Source organism: Ceratosolen solmsi, unplaced genomic scaffold (assembly GCF_000503995.2).
Source record: "Ceratosolen solmsi marchali unplaced genomic scaffold, CerSol_1.0 scaffold47, whole genome shotgun sequence".
Classification (NCBI taxonomy): domain Eukaryota; kingdom Metazoa; phylum Arthropoda; class Insecta; order Hymenoptera; family Agaonidae; genus Ceratosolen; species Ceratosolen solmsi.
The window spans coordinates 4573664-4598158 of record NW_011948419.1 but is presented as its reverse complement, the minus strand read 5'-3'; the positions used below and the strand labels follow the sequence as shown (position 1 = coordinate 4598158).

Below are 24495 nucleotides of genomic sequence, written 5' to 3'. Positions count from 1 at the left end.
ATAATCTAATAATAAACGTTAACAAATTTATTTATACTGATTGGTTCTTTTAAAATTATCAACAATATGTATACTGAAAATTTTTTTTGGAACAGAAATAATATTCAAGAACAAATTTATCATTCTTGAACTTCATTAAATAAAACTCAAACTTTGCATATGATTAAGTTTTTAAGAAAAAATTTCGATTAATTTAATTGTAGTTTCCACAAAAATTTTTAATATTTGATGAACTAGAAGTACTTAAAATCCAATTTTTATCATATATTTAGCTGATTTTTAACATAGATATTAGAATGAATTATTAAAATAAAATGGAAAAATTCTATTGTGTACCAATTTTCTTATAAACTCATTCATATATTTCTTAGAATACATATATAATTATAATATTTTTAAATTAAAACTTTATTAAAAGAGGATGTTAAAAAAATATCAAAATTGTTTGCATATATTTTAATATGCAATTTTTAAATGGAAAATATAATAATTGATTTATTAAATTTTTGTATAAAATGAGATTGAAACACGAGTAACTATTAGAATTTGTGTAAATATACTTTCTCCAAATTGATTAAATATTAGACAGATAGTAATAGTAATTCACATAATAAAAATACAAATAAACAGAAAAATATTTTGAGCACAAAATATGAAACATTTATAACATTTTTTCATAAAAAAATTTACCCACATAAATCTTGTTAATCTTTAGAAAATGAGAGAAAATTTATGAAATTAGTGAAAATAAGTTTTCTCAATGGCCAAAATGTGAATTCATTCTTAACATTCTCCTTTAAAAAATAATGGAAAAAACAACAGTGTGCATAAGTCATTATCATTGATAACGTCTTTTATTCTTATGCTCCCACCAAGTCGGAACCCAATCGCGAATTTCCTGCTGTATGTAACGATAAAGTAATAATCCAATTATAGGAATTGCTAGAATTTCCTTTTTAAATAAATACACATACATTGCAGCTAACAACAAAACCACGTCAGTAATATAACTAATTGTCGTGCGAACCTTTCGCTCTGCATTGATTGCCAACATTATATTTTTAATATCCTTGTCTCCCTCTTTCATTCTAGTATCGTCCATAATAGAGTTTTTTCTTATTCGATCCTTTTTATTTTCCAGAGCTCGTTGAAGACGCTCCATCTGCGTTTCGGTTGGTGTATTTGCTCTAGATCGATCCTTTGAACTTGACCTGGAAGAAGGACGACTACTCTTCATACCACTAGAGGATTTAATACTATTGACCGACCTAAACTCATTTGCTCTTGTCGTAGATGAAGATCGCGATCCAGGTCTTGATGATTCTCGATCCCTTGAAACATTTCGGGATCTACAAATTGGTGATTCATTCGGTGAATTTGGTCGACTCTCATTTCTTGATGAAGATCGATTTTCTGTTCTTTTTTGTATTGGAATCTTTCTCAAATCTTCTCTACTAGTTTTCCTGATTCTTTTCACCTCATTAACTGGCTCTTGTTTTCTTGATCTTCCCCTTGTAGTCGGGGTCTCCGGCTCTACTCTATTTACTCTATTCGTCAAACTTCCACGCCTTGAATTTTGCTCTGTTAATGTTAATCGTTTAGCTTTTAGAATAGGTGTCGTTGGTATTACTGGTGGAATCGGTGTAATTATTTTTGACGACATTAATGGTACCATCGGTGAAATTGATGTTATAATTTTATTACATGTCGGTTTATTAGGTGAAATTGATGTTATAATTTTATTAGATGTCGCAAATTGTTTGTCTTTGTAAAAATCTGATTGATTTGTTGGAATCGGTGATGTAACTCTAGATTCTGACCGGTTTTCATATAGTTTTTGTTCTCTATCACGGCTTAATGAGCGTTGTCGAAGTTCCGGATTGGAGTACTGCTCAACAAGTTCTGTATAATGACTTACTACGGCCATTTTTTCCTCTTTTTCCTCTTCATTATCGTCTAATGAAAGCATTGTCTTAGAATTATGTCTCATTTGTTTTCTCTTAATTACTGCTGCTTCTCCTGCAGAAATTACAGCTTCCTTATCGAGATCAACGTCTGTTATTGTACTTGTTACACTAATTGCAGATGTAGATGAGGATTCCAATGTACGAAATGAAATATTTTGTTCTAAAGTAGAAGTATTGTTTGAAAATTCTAAGTTTGACATCGACTTGATACTGAAATTATAAAATTTGCAATGATATTAATTAATGCAATGTAAACTAATCATAATTGTAAAGACAAAATATATTTATTATATAAGTAATATTTTATTCTCCATTTTTTTATACCTGATAACTACAATGGAAAAAGAAATTTCAAAAAATTTCAAGAATAGCTATTCTATAAGAAAATTTTTAATATTATATCATATTAAATATATAACTTAAACAGATAACAATTACAATAAATAAATTTAAATTTGATTGAAAAGAAAACAAAATACATTAGAACTCATCAACTATTTTTTAAGTTAATACATTTAATATTTTTCTTATATTTTCTATGTACTAGATGTTGATAATCATTTATGTTTTTTTTTATATATTTTGACTCTAATTACTAATAATGTTTATGCTTTCTAAATTCTTCTATTTAATTAACTATCAAACTATTCATGACTATTATTGATTTTATTCAATTTACCTATTAGGCACAACTATGCCAAAATCATCATAAAGAGGCAATGATTTACGAAGCGGTTTTTCGGGAGGAATAGATCGACCAAATTGGTTTAATAATGGCACCGACTCCGGCTCCGTACGTTTTTTCAGTATTGATTTTGGTTGAGTGGTATTACTTTGAGATATTGGGATTAAATTTGTTGGTGATAAATTCGTTCTGTCTGGTAATGGTGGCGAAAAATCGTGCAAGGGGATCCTGTGCGGTGGAACAGGCGGAGGTTTTTCCGGATCGACATGCAAAATCATACGGCCGTGCGGATGATATGTGTCCTCTTCATCAGATATGGGGATGGCCATTATTCTCGCTTTCAGTTGCTTTAAATCCTCACTATCCGTACTTTCTTCTTCAGAAGAAATACCTGACGTTTCGACGCTGTCTTCAGCAAGAATTTCACCAGAATCGGGTGCAACTTCATCGTATTCTTCTTCGAATTTTGATATACCCTTTAATTAAGGTTTATTTTTAAAATTTACTCAATTTTATTATTATAATATTGTTATTATTGTGTATTGAAGAAAGTAAAAAAAATTATATTTACTCGCATACAATTATTGTGACGGACATTGTTAAAATTATAAAATAAATAGGACTTTACTTTTATTTCTCTATTAGCATAGTGTTTGAACTTAAAATATTAAATAAATTTATTTTACGATTACCTAATGTAAGAAATAAAATTATAAATGAATATTTATATACTTTTATTTAAAACATCTTTATTTTAAAAATTATCCCTTTAGTACGAAAATTTAAGGTTAACCACAAAGCTACTATCTCTACATTCTCAAAAATATTTCTTGATATTCAATTAAACAAAATATGTCGAATAAAGTTTTCAATAATTTAATAATTTTTTTAAAGAAATAAATTTATAATAAAATTTATAATACTTTATTTAAATTTGACTATGTGAAAATTATAATAAAACAGATTATAAACTTTTCATACATTACATTGTATAATATAATATTAAATTTCTATCTCCTACGTAAAACCATGAAACTTTATTACAGTACTTTTTATCTAAACTTAATTTTCTTAAATATATAAATTTTTTATTAACATATTTAATTAATTAATTAATTAATACTTTATAAAAATCTATAAAAGAAACATTGTAGAAAATCTGAATATGTGTAAAAAAATTAAAAAAGATAAAAAAAAAGGTGGATATAACTTGTACGAACGTATTTATGCAATTTTTTATTCTTCATGCAAATAACCTAAATATTACTTATGAAAAAATGAATAAAGATAATTATGTATGGTTAAATAACAGAATTATGGCTATGTTCAATAGATATTTACTGTGAAATACAAAACGTGCGAGATGATAAAGCAATCAAGGTTGCAAATTAATGAAATTAATTTAATTATAAAATTATATGTACTTTTATTTCTAGCAGCTTATGAAGTCCCTCCTCCTTACTCTGAGGACTGTCTTTGTCGATCATTTCGGTGATAGATTTTTCATTACTAAGATCGAGACCGGGTTCGTGCCATCTGCGCAAACGTTCGACACTACCCGCGATACCGCCAGTGATCGTCCACGGCTCTACCTTTTGAGCAAGCACTTCGTTACTCATAAATAGATTTGGATCCGACGAGACGTTTTCCAAAGGCGCTGTGATAAAAACGTTGGGCACCTTGAATGTCGGCACCTTAGCTTGGCCCTCACTGGATCTTCGACGATCACGTTTCAGTAACCACGTGGTAGCTGTGCCGCCCGAATTCGACAAACGCCTACGCACTGAGCGGGTTCTCGCGCTGAATAAAGGATAGGTGTCGTCGCTTTGGCCACTGGTGGATCTATGCCAGCCCAAGTCCGATGTTTGAAACTTTATTCGAGTCTGCTCGGTTGATTTCTCAACTTCGACCGCTCGGTAAAAGCGTTCCATGGCGCGCTCGTGCAAAAGCTCAGTCGAACTGACAGCTTCACGAATGATTTCCACAACACGATGGCCAGTGCTGAATAGCTCAGGAAGTGAAAGGGACATAGGTGGTGGAATAAGATCTTCTTCATCTGAATCTGCAGGCTCTTCGATATTATTTCGATGCTCCATTGAATTATTCCCTTAAATATACAAATTTAGAGATAAATTTATTATGTTTATTATATCATAAATTTAATATGATACAATTGCAATTATTATGAATTCAACCACTTAAAATGTTAGGTATGTGATTTAAGCAATTGATTGTACTGTGGTGTATAATTGGTTCATTATTTCATATAAATTTAGTATTGTTTATAATAATTTTCGTAATTAAAAAAATATTTGTAACATGGAAGAAAAAATTTGATAAAATGAAAAAGATTTTTCATTAAAAACTCTCTACGGATTAAGTTCATTTTTTCAACTAAAGAGAAAACTATAAAGATATTTAATCTCTTATATTTTAGCTATTTCAAACATCGTAACTCTTATTTAAATTCAATTATATTATATATTATTTCTATAAAAAGGTTGTTCTTTTCTTATGCTTATTTAAAAAACAGAATCATAAATAAAAGTAATAAAATGATTTTACACTGAGGCCTCCTTAACGCATGACTGTTTCGAAGAATAGACTCAGAACTCTTTTTAATTCGTCTTGACTGATTTAACTCGTCATCCTCTTCGCCTGGATATAATACCAACATAAATTCCGAGCTATCGTGTAGCATACTCTCCTCGTCCTGTTTCTGAATGCACAAGCTCACACTTGCATCACTACTTCGCCTGCGCTTAGGCGTCGGTGGTGAACTAAATACAGATTCACAGCTTTCAGTGCCTTTCTTAATATGTGTTATTGTTGTATTGTCCATCGCTGATGATGCAAGACTATGATTCCGCGTCGGGGACGAGTGATTCGAACGTGATTCTAAGTAAGACATCTGGCCGCCCGAGTCATCGAAATTTGGTGTTGTCATCACTGCTGTCTGAGGTGATGTAGCTCTATCTAATAAGGGTCCAGGTATATTAAACAGAATTTAAATAATATCCATTGCACTCTATATATGAACAATTACAGACTAATCGACAGAATTTTCTTCATTCAATTAAAATAATTATTTATTGCAGCACAGACAATATTTGAAAGACGCGTATTTATTTATTATAATATTAATAACGATTAATAGAAACTTTTATTACAGTTATCACGAGGCTAGTACAATACAAAATAAAAGTATTGCTTTCCAGACTTCTCTTTAAAAATCAAAAGTCGCTTTTCTTTTAATCTGCTTTATGAGCCTCGACAATATTTTTAAATCCTCGAAAAAACGCGATCGTAGATGTTTATCTTCTTAATGCATCATAATCTCACCCAAAATATCGAGTTCACGAGGCTGGGGAATATCGTCTTTGGACCACTGTCGATTAGGTTCGTTTTTTCCGCGTCTCGTTGTGTCCAGAGCAAAAGTGACGCGGCTGTCAGTCCGTGAGGCTCTGGAGTAGTTCGATGAGATATTGAGCCATTGAGTGGAAGTGGTACGCTCATAGGCAGCTAACGTTGCACGACTCGATTCCTCCTCGCGGGTGAGACTACGCGTCCTGTGAGAGGGCTCCTTAAGGTTCACCTCGCGCCTTTCAGTGCGCCCTCGCGGAATATCCCGATGGCTCGCTGATTTTGCTCGCATATTCGGCTCAGTTATTCTGTTGGACATTTGCATGATTTACATAATAAGAGGTAGAAAAAATAAGTAAACAATTAATAATGCTGATAAAATGCTTAAAATACCATGCATGAAATTCGTTTTCAATATATTATAAAAATACCTCTGAATTCCCAACTCATAAGAATAAAATTTAATAAAAATTTATTACCACCATATTTAATTATTGAAAGAACTTATTATTGTAAGAAGCGTAATTTATTAATAATCACTTTACTTAATAATAAAATATAAAATATAAAATATAAAATATACCCTCTCTTCGGATCAGGTATAAATACAATATCGCTCTCTTCATTAGGATCGCTAAGGCCATAAGGATTCTCTGCTTTGATACGAAATCGGTACTCTGATCCTTCTATTAAATCATTTAATGTTGCTGTCGTTTGTCTACAAGTTGCGGCTTTTAACCATACATCCCATCCAATCTGAAATAATAAATAATCGATTAAATGCTTAATAAAATCATGAATAATAATTGAAACAATATCAAAAATTGATATTCAGTACATATGCAATATGTAGTAAATTTGGAATAAACTCAAATTAAATTTATTGAATTAAATTTAATTAATATTAATTTATGTATTATTAATTTTGTAAATATTCTTTAATTTGAATTGTAAATGTCTATTAATTATAATTCGCTTAATAATGAGAAAATTTTATTCATAAATGTTACTTAAATGACTCTTCTAATAATTGAAGAAAACTTATAAAATTGATATGAAGTGTGATTTTCGTTAATATAATAAATGTTAGTCTTTAAATATAAAAAAATATTTGTTTATATCAGGAATATTTGATAATTTTAGTGCACAGAGAAATCTAAATATTTTCCATAATTCAAATAATTGGTAATCGAGTTATATGCGTCAAGCAAATCATGGTTACATAATTCCAATTATTAGAAAATTATATTCAGGAGGGTATGAAACTTAATGTTTGTACTTACTCTATAATACTCGATAATATAAGTTCCAATTTTACAACCACCGTCATCGTCAGGTTCCTTCCACTCCAAAGTTACGGTTCTTCCCAATGTTCCCGAAACTATTGTTTTTCCGGGTGCAGCAGGACGATCTAATAATAGGTTTGAAATTACTTTACATTAATAAATCACTTTAACAATATATATCATTTTTTAAGTGAATTAATAAATTACTCATTTCAGACGATTTATTATAAGATTGTTTAAGTAATCCTGTTTTTAATAGCGTGAAAATTTCTGTAAGAAACGTCCATGGAGTTAGAAACTCTTACCTACCTGTGACGGTGACTAAAAAAGATGCTATGTCTTCGCCAAGTTTATTAACCGCTCTGATCGAGTATTCGCCACGGTCCTGACGTTTCGCATCTTGAATCTTTAGAATCGTTTCATTGTCTGTTATAGATTCAAAATTATGTCGCTGATCAACAATGATAATCTCGTTATTATGATACCAGGTTAAACTAGGTGGTGGTCGACCACCGTTAATCGCTTTCAGTCTAATCGTTTCTCCCTGTTCGAAAAGCAGCCCATCATCATATTGCCGAGGTAATCTGACATGGGGTGGTGCTATAAATATTTTAAATAACTTTTAATAAAATTATTAAATTAACACTTTTTCTGTAATTATCGATTCGAAAATTTTTATTTATTTTTTTTTTTCTTATATGAACTGATGTATTTTTTTAAATTACCTTCAACCATGAGTTTCGCTCGAGTACTAATGTGACCAGCTCGGTTTGTAGCAGAACATTTAATTTCTCCTTCATCATCTATTAATGTTTTATAAATAATAAGTATACTTTTGCCACTATCAGTTGTAATTGTGGTCCGCCGACTACTAAAAATTTCAAAACCATCTTTAAACCAGGCTACTTTTGGTGTAGGTATTCCCATGTAGACAACTGAAAATTCTGCCTAAAATATTCGAAAAATTCTATTATAGTAATAGAAACTTGAATTCTCAATTTCAGAAAGTTCTGATCATTTTTTTATTTCAAATACTTGATACATTATTAAGTCCACCAATAACGATATATATTTTTAGAAATCAAAATTTTAGAAAATATCACCAGTAAATATTTGAACCAATATATGTTTTATGGGCTTAGTAAATTACTGCTAAGTAAAGTAATGTATGAAACCAAAGATTTTCTCGATCAAGGCTTTATGTAGACTTTAAAACCAATTGAACTTAGTGGATATTATGCATAATGATTATATATAGTTAGCGATCAATACGCTTTAAAAAATTTAACTTCCTTCAGATTCACTTTCTTCGACATTCAAATTTCGCAAAAGTCGTAAAACATACAGAGAGCACTTTTACATAAAAAATCTTTTAATGAATATCGCTCGCTATTACATTTTCGTTATTATGAAATTTACAATGCTGCCTACAAAAATAATTACAGATCAAATAATATAGGTAAGTTAAATGCTGGTTATCGATTAAAAACCAACCTGTTCACCCTCGAGCGCAACGAAGTCCCTAAGCTCCATGTCAAATCGGGGCGCGATTGATGCTGTTCTCTGGAGTGTGACAGTGAGCGGATCCGAGAGCTCACTGGGCTCGGAGAGTCCGAGCGCATTCTGAGCTCTAATGCGGAACTGATATCGCCAACCGGGCTCAAGACCACTGAGCGTCAGCTCGGGAAAGGTGCAAAGTACGGGTGCTGACCTGACCCAATTGGGCGAGCCCATTTTACGGTGCTCCACGTGGTAGCCAATAATAGAGGAGCCACCATTGAAAGGTGAGCGCTCCCACCGTATGCCGACGACATCGGGCTGTGAGTCCTCCTCGCCTGGGATGAGGATTGGCTTGCCCGGAGGCGCGGGCAATCCTTGCAGCCGGGAAATGAAAATAAGGATGCGGCTTAAGTCGGTGTGCATGCGCCTCGCGAGTTCCCGCACCGAATCACCAGGTGATTCACTCTGAGTACCCTGTAAATGTTTTTGTGGGGAGGTTAGCGTGGAGTCGACTCCGTCAGTTCTGCCAACCTTTCAGGATTCACTCTCCGGTGATTTTTGTCGGAAACCCGATATTTAGTCACAGGTATTAAGATAACGAGCTATCCGTTGGGTATGTTTTATTTATGTAATGAATAATAGCTGAGAATGATATGTTAAATCTATTCACATATGTGACTAAAGTTTCATATACGAAATAAAGATATTAAATGCTGTTACACAAAAACATTTACATTATCATTTAGAGAGTACCAGATATCGATGTAAAGGTTTATCAAATTTGCATACAATATCTATTTCTTATTAAATACTGGCAATTAATGATTGTTATCTTAAACATAAAAACTATATAATCACTACATTACAAATACATGTTACGTAGATGTTTTTTAAATGCTCCAAATATTTATTAAGAATAATAACTCTGATTAACAACGAAATATTTTATTCTTAAAACAATGAATTTTGTATCTGTTTTTACTTGAAATTCTGTACTGTTATATGAATAATTAAATTACAATTGTTTCATTAATTTATAATTGTTTTATTATGGATATTACAATTGAGCGCCAAGTCCTACAAAAGAATCGCGTCAACGTTATACGATTGATATTGTGAAACAACTCAAATATGATTCTACAAACAATTGCATAAAATATTACGAAATAAATCCGTAACACATTAACCGATCTTCCATTTGAGTTATCGATTACTACAAAATTAATATAAAAAAACTTAATATATTCATATCTTAAATAGACTACAAAATAATGCGAATTTTTAAGTCTTTTTATAGTTAATTTATTTGTTAAGTATGTTATTGTTAGAACTAACATAATTATTGTTTAAATAATATTTAAATTATAATCTACACGGATAAATGTGAATTAAATTTAGAAAATATAGGCAAAATAATTAAGTAAAGAACTTTTTCACGCATACGCATGCGTACTGAAATAATAACAAACAATAACTCGATTATAATTTTATAATAGTAATATGTTTATTATTAAAAACAATAGAAGTTTTTTTTATTATTTTATTGTGAATTAAGAATTTTTTGTTATTTAAAAAATATATATATACTTATATATTTTATTTTACTAGTAAATGAAAATGGAATTTCATATACATTAATAAAATTGAGCTAATATTATAAATTGCATGCTACAAATATGAAAAACTAATTTCTCATAATTATTAAATTTTGTTATCATATTAATATCATAAGTCCAAAGCTTTTATTTATCATTATTACTTCAAGTTGGCTTGAAATCACAAGAGCTAGTCTGCGGCCCTACTACAGTCCTTCACATACATATTTGCACTCGTGTTTACACACTCACATACGTAAAACTATAAATATACAGAGAAGACTCTGCTTCGAAGGTAAATTAATGTATGCATATAAAAAAATATTTTAAACACGATTCGATTTATTTATTTTGTACAAATATATATTAATCAGATAGCGTTTGAATTAAAACAAACTATTAGTAATTTGATATTATACACTAATATTATACTGTTATCTACTGAAATATCAAAATATTAAAATGTATATCGATTAAGATAATTTAAAAGAAATTATTAATTATTAAAATTGCAGTTTTTAATAGGATAGTACAATAAGCAAATATAATTTCCAAACGTCACCTATTTTTACAATCCTATGATTAATCATTAATACTAATTCAACTAATAAAATCCATTTATTTGATAGAATAAAAGCAAACAAGAAATTTAATTTTTACACATTTGATTACATATATATGTATTTATACGAATACATAAATTGCCCATCCCGGACATGCCGTAGTACGAGATTAAGGAATTCAATAGATAAGAACAAAATGCCAAACGCACCATTCGACGTGAGATTTCTGTGCTAATATACATAAAGACGATACATCTTTATTATGAGTATAGACTCGTGTTCTTCACTTTATGCTAGGTAAAAACATTAAATTTTTATACCAGAAACGTTGGGGGAGATAAGCTCAAATACACTAATCTCAACCTTTCCTGTCAAAGTCGCACGTAGAACGTTCGTTTTGGCACTTCGCTTGTAATCGTCCGATCCCCCGTGAAATCGAACATCAGTATGCTCTGTCTTAGATGTCCAGCACAAGAGATGCATAAACACATGACTGGGAGAGGTGACAGGATAAGATGATACAGGTAGGGCACAACGCGATAGTACGAACACGATGAAAGCACCTTCGGCATCCTCAAGGCGTCGAGCGACGGCGGCAATGATGGCGGTGATGACGGCCGCGGTGGCGACGATAGCATCAGCGAGGAGGAACAGCGATGAGTATCTACGTCTCAGTCTTTTTGTTTTGAAAAATGTCCGGCGGCAGCAGCTGCACGTGTCACTCCCGAAATAAAGCGCGAAACCGCTGTTTGGCAATCCGCGAATCCTCGCCCCCTGGTCGGCTTTGTTCGGCGAACGTCCCCCCCGTGACTGCCGATAAATCATTAATTGGCTCAAGTGGCCTAGTCCGCGGCGCCTCGATACAAATTTTACGGCGCCTAGATAAATGCCTAACTTGTTATGCGATACACGTGTTTTGTGATTTGTATTTTCATGATTCAAGATACTATGATGCAAGAAGAGGACCGTTAAGGAGGAGAGGTCAGGAGCGAGGGATGACAAATAAGTTTTGCAGCTTCCTCGGCAGCTCGCATATTATTTACACCACTGCTACATTCTTTTTATCCACATACCATTGCGCAGGAAGACATTTGTTTTCCAATTTTCTTTTACGGCCTTGTAAATCATCAGTTTCATGCTCTAAAATTGTAACGCTCTAGTCAAATATGAGTGGATATCTAAATAAAAGTCCAATATTACATTGACTTTTTCATTTTGTTGCAAAATACTGTTTTTCTTAATTTTTTTTCTTTTTAATTTATAATTACATGCAATCTTAATTTTTGATAAAATTACACTTGAAGTATAAATAAACTTATATTTATTTCATTTATTTCACTAATAATAAGACATTTATAAATAAATTAGTAATATTCAATAAATTAATTAATTACTTTTCTATAATTTTAATTAATTTCTTAATCTTATATAGTGGAAAAGATCCCATTGAAATAATAAATTATATATAACAAAAATAATTAACTTGTAGCCAAATGATAATTAATAATAAACCAAATAAATTCTACAAAAATTTTTATTTTAGATATTACTTAATTATATGTAACCTAAAAACAAAGAATGTAAGAACAAATAGAATTAATTAAAAGTACTGTTTTTAAATAAATTTTACGGCCGATTAATACTAGTTAAAAAAAAATTTTTTTTTTATATTAAACTCGACCTGTATAGAATCCCACACCAACAAAATCACTCGGGCTTTCTTCAACTTTTCATTCAACTTTTCGTGCAGTATTCAAATTTAGATATTGTAAAATAAAAGCCTTCATTTACAACAGCTAATATAAATTTTATTATAATATTTTAAGAAAATAAAATAAATGTTTAATTATAATGCAATAGCAAATAAGCTGCCGTGTGTTTGAATAATTTTTATTGTCCTAAAATAAAGTTAATTGTTCAAAAAAAAAAACGAATAAATAATAAAAGTATAAATACTTTATATAATTATCAAAACGGAGAGACAACTTCCTTAAATAGAAATATTTTTAAATCATATTCTTCCACGTGTTTATTCAGAAATACTCAATACGAAATGTGCAGAAATTATGTAGTTTTTAAGTACTTAACATAAAGATAAAAAGTATGAAAATAAAATTTTCTTTATTGCCACTGCAATAAATAAGTAAAGCAAATCAAGACGAGTTATAAGAAGTTATTTTTATATAAAAATGCCTAATAAATCAGTCTGAGAGCCTAATTAATCAAATGTTAAGAAGTGAACGATCCTTTCCCATATCAGTATCTCAATTAGCTTACTCTATAAGCAACTGAATTCATCGATTAAGGCCGAGTTGCCTGTACAATGATTACTCATGAACCGAAACATAAAAGAGACGATTTCCACGAATTCGCGAGCAGTGACAGTTGCGAAGCACGACCCATCGCATGCACAACGGGCCGAGCATCTGACCCTGTTTCTCCGTCTGCGACATAACGCGGCGAAACAATCAAAAAAGAAACATCGAAACGCGGGCAGAGCGTCTGCCTCGCTTCTCTCTCGCTGAAAATTTGGACTACGATTCCATCGAGAGAAAAGTTCTTCCTCGTTTCTTTACTACTTGATATTATTTACTACTTTTCATGTCTACTTTTTTTGCTTTGTTTATGTTTTCATTTGTTATGTCATTTATTTTGTGAATGGAGTAAAATTAAATCGAACGGCTTAAACATCGAATCCCCAATACTATCGCATACACGCTGAATGCTTGGATTTCATAAGCTATGCGGCACTTTTAGCACACTCTTCGGTTAAGCATGAAAAAGTCAATGAGCATTCCCTTAGAATGCAGCAAAGGATGTAAGATAATCGACGGAGCGATTATGAGGAATGAAAAGGAAAGCGCAATAAATCGCGTGATCCGTACAGTCAGTCAACTCGCTAAGCGGCAGGGGAAATCACGCGCGAACCTTAAAGTTGGTCTGGGCGCCTTCACCCCATAACCTCAGCCAGAAGTACGGGTGCACGGGGCGAACGTGTGGCTAAGCGGAGTCGTGCACGCACAAGCGCGCGTACGCACACACATACAGAGACATGAGATAGAAAATAGACGGGGATAGTGCCGACGAAGATACCCGTCCGAAAGCCTCGTTATTTCCGTTGCGTCGATTCGCTGATCGTCCGTGAGCAGCGCCTTCCCCTGCGTGTTTCTCTTCTTCTTCATCGTCTTCTTCTTCGTCTTACTCTAGTTCTCGCTCGAGGGCGCAATTTTTCCTCTCGCAGCATCTTCCTCAATGAAGTCGATAGTTCGCGAGTGAGCAAGCGAGTGAGAAAGAATGATGGACAGGGGTGGGGTGTTGGAGGCGGAGGAGGTGATGAAGTCGGTGGGGAGAGGGGGGGATGGAGGGAGGGATATACAAGGCCGGTGGATGAGGCGATTACAAGAGCCGAACTCGCGGAAGGTAAATAAATCCAGCGGGGCTCGTGATATTCGCGGACTCGCAGCAAGCGCTTGTTACCTGGACCGTCCCAGTGCACCTTCTTGACGGTACCGCTGGGCGCGTAGATGCCCCTGGACGGATGTTGGGCAGCCTTCTTCTGGGCGTTACCCATAATATCGCGGGGCGCCTTGAGCCTCGATCTCACGGCGGGCTCGTCGGCTTCCTCTTCGACAGGTACCCCGCTAGCGGAAGTTACCGGCCGCACGCAACAGAAGAGCACCAGACGGCGACGACGTCTCGGATTCTCCTCGTTTACCGTCCTTCCTCACCCCGCGACCTCCGTCGCTCACTATTTTCCCTCCTTGGACATTGCGCCGGGCGAGACGGAGACAGACCAAGAGAGAAAGAGTAAAATGAGTGAGTGTTTGAGTAAGAGTGAGAGAGAGAGAGAGAGAGAGAGAGAGAGAGAAGTCGGGCTCTCGATATAGCGCGAGCGGACGCCTCTTCCGTGGTTCCGATGCCGAACTGCCGTACAGCCTCGGCCCGAGGAGGAATAAGAGGAGAGCGACGGCAGTTTTAGAGTGCAAGCCTCTAGGTAGGGAGTGCGTGTCATCGGCAGGCTGCTTTTCCCTTTTTCCCGCACCGCACTTGTTGCCGAATTTTCGAAAGGCACGCGAACAAGCAAATGACTACAGCTTTTTCTTTTTCTTCCTTCTTTTATCTTTGTCATCTTATTTCCCTATTTTTTTATCCCCGAAAAGTTTATTTTACTTAAAGCCATGTACGTTAAAACCACTTCGCCACAGCTGATTTTATTCAAATCCCAAATATTTTCTACGTAATCTACTGACCAAATTCCCTATAGACGAATAAGAAGGATGAAATGTATAGACTCAATTTAAAGTATAGACAGCTTAAACTATATGTATTAATAAAGTTAAATGGTCGATTGAAGTAGTACAACGCAATTGAAAACAATTACAACCAATTATTATACAACAATATGATAATCTTCATTTTTAATCGCTTTAATTAGAAATTAATATTAAATAAACTTAAAATGAAGAAAGATAATAAAAACTATATTTAACAAAAATAATATTTGTATATATTTATATAAAAGAATATATATATCAAAATTTAAACATTTATTACATATATTTACTTATCAATCAAAATTTATAAACATATCTTAAATGTAAATTACATTTAAATTAAAAATTTTAATTTTATTATTCATTTACGAATACCTTTTTAAAATACTAATATAACTATTCGTAATTCAATTTAAATGAAAATTAATACATGAGAAATATTTATTAATTGAAGATTCATTCATTTTATTTTTATAACCATGTTATAATAGATATAAAAAAGATATTGCTAGTTTAATTGTATTTGTTCGTTAGCAAAGAATAAACATTTCTTTCAGAATATAGTTAATGGATCATCTATTCCATCTTACCTATCTGTATTTGACAATTAATATATAAACTGTTTTACTTATGGTGATTTATAAATTAAATTACCTTTCGATTTAAAATCACTTTGAAAATATTTAAGATTGAAATTAAGTGATATAAAATAAGTATTATATTATTATTTAATTTAAAAATATATCTAAACCACAAAATTTTGTACATTTTTTCTAATTTTTTCTAATTTTATAAATAAAATAATTAAAATAATTAATTTTCATTAATATAAAAATTGATAATTTTTTCAAATGATACATTCTACAAAAATAATTTGATATAAAACATATGTTTATGTAAACATTTGCATATTGTACATATTGTAAAATACATATGTAAAAACTGTACAGCGTATTTATTGTTGTTTTTTTATTCGGTCAGATTTATTTATTGTTTTCTATATTTTAAATATCTTTAAATATCTTATTTATATTTTTATTAATATTATATCAATATCATATCATATAAATGAATTTTATTATCTTGAATACTGCTATGTAAATTAGCAAAAAATAATCTGATAATATAGATAAAATAAAGAATATAAATGCCTTCTATTCACAAATCATACATTCATAAATCATAAACATTATCAATTTACTATCTACCCTATTCTTATTGTATAAAAAAAATTATGTAAATATTAATTTTTACCAAAAATCAATTCCAATTCAATGTAATTAATATACTTATAATATTTTCTTAAATTAAATATATTTAATATACATATACAAGTTGAAAAATTATTCTGTTAGAAAATTAAATTTAATATGAAAAAAGTATTAAATAGTTAGCAATAGTAATTCAACCTCATAATAATGACTTCTATTAAAAATTTAATCTTGTAAAAATAATTCTTATTAATAAAAATTTACATGAATCTCATTTTCATCGATTCAAGATTTCTACTAGTAAAATATTAATAATGTACACAAATTAGGAAGATTAAATTATTCCTGTATATGAGCATTCGATCAATAATTTAAAATTGTATTTTCATTAATGGAAAATGTTTTACATAGAAATGAAAATTTTTAGATATTTTTTTTACTTTATTTATATAGTCTCGTTTGATAATACTTAACATATAAATTATATTGACTATTACAAAAAAATTAATAATTGAATCTTTAATCTAAAATATTTTGATAATAAGAATTTGTTGCACTGTAACACGAAATTTAAATATGCAATTAAAAATTAAATTAAATGAGAAATTAAAATTTCACTTTAAAAATGAAATTAAAATTAAAACGAAATTCAAATAAAGAAATTGAAAAAATTTCAATAATATATATATTTATAAAATTTTATCTATTAATAATATAATAAAATTTTGAAAAGTGTCATGAAAATTATAATAAAAAATTATATACTTTTAATTTTACTGGCAACTTTTAAATTTTCTATATATTGATAAAATCCTAATATTCGCTAATTCATTAGAAGATTTCTATTTTTTTTATATGTTTAAAAGACATTCAACTTTCTAACATTTTTCTTGTGAGCTCGTGTATACATGCATATATATTTAAAATGGAATCTATAAAAATGTTTATTATTCAATCATTTATTGAATAATTGAATAAGGTATTTGGCTTATAATTATTACTGAACATGAAGTTATTGAAACAAGAAACATTTATTTGTTCGAACTAATCAGTTAATATATTTAATAAGTACATAAATACTTAATAATACAAAAATTTTGGAATAATAAATCTTTTCATGTTTAATAACATGATTACATGCAATTTATCTATTTGATAATTATAAATAAACCTTTTACTTTGAACACTCGTTATTATGGTTGCAAATTTATTATACCATATTATTAATATATAAATTTTATCTATTTTAATTAAATAATGTTAATTAAAATATTAAATCATTTTAATTAAAAAGATTGTTACTAATATGAAACTAGAAAATTGTATTAAAAAATTTCAAATTCTACAAAAATCATTCAATTTCATTTCTAATTATTTTATTATAATTGTACGATATAATTATTCGAATGAATCCATAATATACTATATAACGAGCTTATTCTCGACAATCTAAAACGTAGCATTTTTAGTACATTATTATATTTACATTTGCGATCAGTGTAATATTTAATAACCTAAGGCATTATTCTAATTAAATTAAGAATAGATTTTGAAATTGTAGTGCAAATTATTATTTCAGATTTTACAATTGAAAGAATGAATTATCAGACTCCATCTAGCAAAGATTATAAAAAATTAAAATAACATCCGTATACATGGAAGATAACAATAGGATTACCAATACTAATGTAAACGCTGAAATTATCGAGCATCTATATTGAACCTTGAAATAGTAAAAAATAGTAAAGAAAAACTTCAGAATCAATTTTATTCAGGATTAGGTATAAAAAGTAAATTTATAGCAAAATTATAAGCCGAATTTAATTAAAGAGAATCGGTGTAATATTTTATAAACGATTATAATAAACAATATTATATAATTACATACACGAAATTACATATTATATAATAGTTTTAAAAAATGTAAATATAGATTAAATGTATACATAAAATTTAAATTTTATACTTGACTATATGTACAATTTTGATTATATGTATTATTTAAATTATTTAAATATAGTTTGTCTGGTAAAAAAGGAGTCCAATTTCCAAAATTTTTAGTTTTAACGATATACGCTGTGACTAGTTTAGCAAGCATATGTTTCTAAAGTGACAAATCACAAAAGATAATTTAGTAAAATAAATAGTAGTTCATCAATAGTTGTAATTCATAATACTCGCAAGTTTACCAGATCTTAAAGTATTATGATGGAACAATTGCATTTAACTAGAATAACTTGAGTTAAGATTAGACTTTATGAGCTTGTCAATCATACAATTAAATATTACACAAATATAGTATACTTTCAAATTTAATGATTTTATTCCTCCGTATTCTTCGTTCAAAAATAAGATTGATGTAATCATGAAGACAACGAAGCTAGTTAAATATAAATTAAACTTAAGATAAAATTTTATCAATAGAAGAAATTATTCTACCATTAATGCGTTTCATCATTTTTCCTTTGTAAATGTTTATAATATTTATTATATTATAATATTTATTATAAATATCTTTATAATTATTGGCTATTATCGGTATTACTACTAGCTCCATCTTTTGGTTACATAGATAATTTGAATATTTCGTATCTTACTTACCAACTGTATTTGAATTTGATGATAAACAAATTATTTGTATTTGATTGAAGTTACCATAAGTCTTAAAAAGTTTATAGATATGCTATTCAAGAGAACTGTACTAATTTATACGAGAATATTACTGTTTAAAATTCTAAGAAAAACATACGTACAAATTCAAGTTGTGATTTCTATTTAACCAGTATCTAACTAGAAAACTATTCTATTAACTTGGAGTAAATCTATATAATTAAAAATCTTGTATATATAAATATGGATCTTTGAAATTTAGTAAATGGAAATATATTTTATAATTATTCAGTCGAATTATAAGATAATTTAATCATAAAATTAAAAAAAAAATTAAATACTATGAAATCGATTACTCCCTTTAAACATGCCTAGTATACTTTTTTATATTAAACATGAATATCATGTAATTAATGTTAGGATTATACTTACGAATGTGGAAATTATAATATTTACATTTCTTTAATAACAATCAAGTTTCAATATAACAATCAAGTGTTGATTACAAATAGATTTCTACTAATAAACTAAAATCAATATTTTACAGGTAGATAAAATTAATATAATTAGTAAAATAAGTTCTGCATTTAGCAATTTTTTAGATATAAAATGATAAAATAGAAGTTTACTTTATTAATCAACTTTGTTTGAAATTTATATTAGAGTACTATTCTTTTGAATCGTCTTATTTTTTCGTAATGGTAATGTTTGGCTGCTGGGTGATTATAATAGCAAAGCGAACTCTTACCATACCTAACCTTAACCATACAACTCACGTTGTACATACGTTATTCACTATTTTATAGTTTTATACATGAACTGTAATTATAAAATATTTTCTTATATGTAATTACATGAAATATTAAAAGTAAAGTTTTATCAATTACTTCAATGATTGAATTAATTTTTCTTCGGTATATGAACAATATTTAAATTTGTATTCCAGTAAATTGGAAAATGACACAGGTGTATAAATTTATAAGATTTTCCAACAAATTTGTTAAACAGCACTACTATAATCAGTGTTCAAATATTGTGACAAAATTGAATTTTTCTTCTAAAAATAATCCAGCAATTATTTTAGGCATAGAAACTAGTTGCGATGATACTGGTATGGCAATTGTTGATAGTAATGGCAAGATTTTAGGCGAAGCTCTTAATTCACAACTTCATGTTCATTTACCGTAATTAATTTGGTATATACTATACATATATATGTATAAGAAAGATACATATATATATATATATATATTTTTTTTTTTTTTTTAATCAATATAATACATTAAAGTCTAAGAAACATTTTATTTTTAGAGAAGGTGGAATAGACCCTGCAGTTGCTCGAGATTTGCATTTACAAAATATTGAAAGTGTGTATCAAGAATGTTTAAAATCTGCAAATATTGATATAAACAACGTTGATGCAATTGCGATAACATTAGAACCCGGTTTACCCTTATCTTTAGTTGTTGGAAAAAATTTTAGTTTAAAGTTATCAAGCAAATATAATAAACCAATTATTCCCGTTCATCACATGCAAGCTCATGCATTAACAGCAAGATTAAATGAAAAAGTATTTATCAAATTCTTATTTAAAGTATCTGTATTTGTTTCAGATTAATTAAACAAGTTCGAAATTAATTTTGTAGGTGAATTTTCCATTTCTCGTTCTTCTTATGTCAGGAGGCCATTGTTCAATAGTTCTTGCACAATCTGTGAATCAATTTAAATTACTTGGTGAAACTATAGATGCAACACCTGGTCAATGTTTTGATAAGGTATTTATTTGTAATAATTCAATATACATTTAATTCATAATGTTATAAAACTTTATAAAATATTTTATTAAAAGTGAATTTATTAAATGTATAAATTAATATTCAAAGATATAGAAATTCATAAATTTATATATTTTAAACATAAAATACAGCTTTATAAAGATAATACATATTTTAAACTAAAATAATACATATTCATATGTTCATATTATGTTTATATAAAATACTTGTATGAATTGATTAATTTAAAAATAAATTTTTATTGTAGGTTGCAAGAAGATTAAAATTAATAAATATTTTTGAATATTCAAATATTAGTGGTGGAAAAGCCATTGAATTAGCTGCTATGAAAGCAGATAATCCCGATCAGTTTCACTTTCCTACACCTTTAGTGCATTTCAGAAACTGTAATTTTAGTTTTAGTTGTTTAACAAGTTCAAGCACATATCATATCGATAAAGAGGAAGACAAATATAATATCATATTAGATGAGATAATTCCAGGAGTAAATAATCTATGTGCTGGACTTATAATGGCAACCATAAAACATATTTGTACAAGGTTGGAAAGAGCAATGCAATTTGTTGAAAATGAAAAACTTATTCCTGAGAATAATAAAATTTTGGTACTTACTATATTTAAAAGATATTTGTTCATTTATTTAATTAATTTGTCTTGTAATTATATATTTTTTCCGAATTATATAACTGTTTAAATTAATAATAGATTATTTCTGGTGGAGTGGCATCAAATAACCTTATAGCTAAAGCTTTGGATATACTCTGTTTAGAAAGAGGATTTAAATTAATTAGAACTCCTCCAAATCTTTGTACAGACAATGGAGTCATGATAGCATGGAATGGCATAGAAAAATATATGGCTAATATAGAAATAATAAGAAATAGAGATGAAATAAATAAACTTGATATTAAAGGAAAATCACTTATTGGCGAAGATTGGTGTGATATTGTAAAAAGTAAAAATATAGAAAGGTATCGTTTTAAAATAAAATTTAATAATTTACTATCATAGATCCATTGATAATCTTAAACTATATTGTACAAAAAAAAAAAGAATATAAATTTATTATACTATAAAAATAACTAATAAAATTTTATTTACAATATTTATTAAATATAGTTATAAAATATCTTATTTAAAGAAATGAAGTAGTTATCTTAAGTTCTTTTTTTAGTTTTTTTGTTAACTCCTCCTTCATTGCTTCATTTTCTTCCAGTTTTGCTAACTCTGCTATTTTATCTAAATTTTCTCTTATAAGTTTTTTGAGAACAGCAATTTCATGTTTATCTTTGTTAATTAAAGACATTGGTAGAATATTTTGAAAATTTAAACATTTTTTAGGAAACATACTTTCTGGAAAATCAATTTTTAAATTTTCTAAATTTTTCAATTTTGGTAAAACATCGTTACAAATTTTCTCAGCATTTTCTGTATCCATTTTGTTTAATATAAGCATAGCAGGTTTATCTAATAATTCTGGCTTATAAAGTTCTATTTCCTTATTTAATAATAAAATAGTTTCTAAACAATTCCTCCATTTATGATTTGAATTTAATATAAATCCTTGAATGTCAATGACAAACAGTAACATATTTGATCTTTCTAAATGTTTTAAAACATTCTGTCCCATTCCAACATTTTTATGAGCTCCTTCAATAAGTCCTGGTAAATCTGCTATTGTAATTTCCCGAAAGTCATCATACATGATTTTTCCAAGATGAGGTCTTACAGTTGTAACTACAAATAATATAATTACACATGTATGAAGTATAATAAAATGATATTACAAATAAAAGAAATAAAAATCTTTTACATGCATATGCAGCTATTTTAGGTTTTGCATTTGATACACAACGTATCAATGAACTTTTTCCTGCATTAGGAAAACCAACTAATATAATGTCAGATATTAATTTTAAGTCTAAAATTATACTATGAGATTCTCCTTTTTGACCTGTATAATTTGTTTCTTCACAACCTCCAATTCCTCCTAATGCTACTAACAATTTTTTATCACATTCATTTACTTCACCTATAACATTTATTAATTATTTATTACATATTTAATGTTAAACTTAATAAATAAATACTTAAAATAAAATATTTTATAATTAGAATAAATTATATTTATTAATTTTAAACATTTAATGCAATTTTATTATACATTCTTTATTTTATTTTATTCTAGATTATTTAAAATACTAAATTTAATTTCTGTTATTAAACAATTTGTATTTTAAAATTAATATAAAAAACACATAATAAATACCCATTTAATTAATATGTTAAAATAATGAGTTGAAAATCATTGAAATCTAATTGTTACAAATTTGTGTAAATATATTTTGTACAATTCTTATTAAAAACAATTAAATTAAATAAAAAATGTTTTTAAATTTTTATACCTATCAAGTTACCATCTTCATGGTAGACTATAACTCCTGCAGGTACATTGATTATTATATCTTCTCCAGCTGCACCCAATAATCCATGTTTGGAACTGTCATAACCAGTACCAGCAACTATTGTATTATTTCTTACATATTTGGATAAATCCTTTAATGAAACATTGTCTTTAGATTTCACATATATATTTCCTCCTCTACCACCTCTACCACCATATTTACTTAATCCAGAACCTCCTGTACCAGCTCTTATGTGAAATCGAAGTTTATCAAAGAATCCACTCATAAGATAATTTCTCATAGGCTATTAAATTGATAATATTTAAATTTTTTAATACATAATAAATTGTACTAAAATACGAAAAGTAATATAAATTGTACTCAATTTATTGAATAACTAAAAAATATACTCACAATAGATTTCTTTTTAGCATAACCTAAAATACAAGTAAGATAAACCATTTTTTTGTCTGAAAAAAATTTAGAAATTAATTTTAATTAAAAAATTATTTTTAACATTTTCTTTTCTGAATTTTCATTTCATTATACTGTTTATTTTATTGATTAAAAAGTAATAATGTACTAAATGGAAATTAATAATATAAACATGCCACTGTACTTCAATAGATATCTCAACTGGAAAATATTTATTTGTACCATAGAAATAATATATGCCTACTAGAAGATATGTATATCATTAATTATATAGACCAGGTGGCCAGAAATGCAAATATATAAACGTAATACGTTAATTTAAATTTGTAATGTTTGCTATGTACTTCGTGTAAATCTAATGTTATTATAAATATAAAGTTTCTGTCGTATTGTATAAAATAGCTTGATTCATCATTTAATATTATTGCTCTCGTTCGTATGCTTCGATCAATAATTTTTTTAAATGAATATTTCTAAGTCAATATCTGAAGACAAATATATAAAAAGTTTAAATGAGAGTAAAGTTCGCCATGAAATGCACATATTAAATAGAAATATTGAACAAATTTAATAAGACAGATGCGTTTCAAAATTGGCGCAAACATATGAGAAAAAAAAACAAAAAATTAAAAATATATAAATTTATAATAAAATACAAATGTGAAAAAAAAACAAAAAATCAAAAATATATAAATTGATTAAATTGAATCGTACTAGTAAACTAATATTATTAAAAATTAGTAAAAATATAAATAAAAGAAAACGACAAACACAGCATTCATATATATAATATGTACTAAAATCA

General features: G+C 28.5%; 3 protein-coding genes across 3 annotated transcripts; 1 reads left to right on the top strand and 2 right to left on the bottom strand.

Moving 5' to 3' along the window:
* Window positions 1-768: 768 nt before the first annotated feature.
* On the bottom strand, window positions 769-14739 carry LOC105360581 (myomesin and myosin binding protein). Its single transcript, XM_011497522.1, has 11 exons — window positions 14437-14739; window positions 8796-9175; window positions 8027-8249; window positions 7611-7901; window positions 7299-7426; window positions 6599-6771; window positions 5995-6323; window positions 5266-5628; window positions 4077-4759; window positions 2647-3128; window positions 769-2177 (listed from the first exon to the last, which is right to left on the bottom strand). The coding sequence occupies exons 1-11, from the start codon at window positions 14528-14530 to the stop codon at window positions 839-841; spliced, it is 4485 nt and encodes a 1494-aa protein (XP_011495824.1). The 5' UTR covers window positions 14531-14739; the 3' UTR covers window positions 769-838.
* Window positions 14740-19955: 5216 nt separating this feature from the next.
* Tcs4 (Threonyl-carbamoyl synthesis 4) lies at window positions 19956-21861 on the top strand. Its single transcript, XM_011497788.1, has 5 exons — window positions 19956-20238; window positions 20366-20624; window positions 20701-20829; window positions 21098-21454; window positions 21556-21861. The coding sequence occupies exons 1-5, from the start codon at window positions 20012-20014 to the stop codon at window positions 21859-21861; spliced, it is 1278 nt and encodes a 425-aa protein (XP_011496090.1). The 5' UTR covers window positions 19956-20011.
* Window positions 21862-21977: 116 nt separating this feature from the next.
* On the bottom strand, window positions 21978-23766 carry LOC105360580 (GTP-binding protein 10 homolog). The gene is made up of 4 exons (XM_011497521.1): window positions 23670-23766; window positions 23256-23559; window positions 22664-22882; window positions 21978-22587 (listed from the first exon to the last, which is right to left on the bottom strand). The coding sequence occupies exons 1-4, from the start codon at window positions 23715-23717 to the stop codon at window positions 21986-21988; spliced, it is 1173 nt and encodes a 390-aa protein (XP_011495823.1). The 5' UTR covers window positions 23718-23766; the 3' UTR covers window positions 21978-21985.
* Between the last annotated feature and the right edge of the window lie 729 nt (window positions 23767-24495).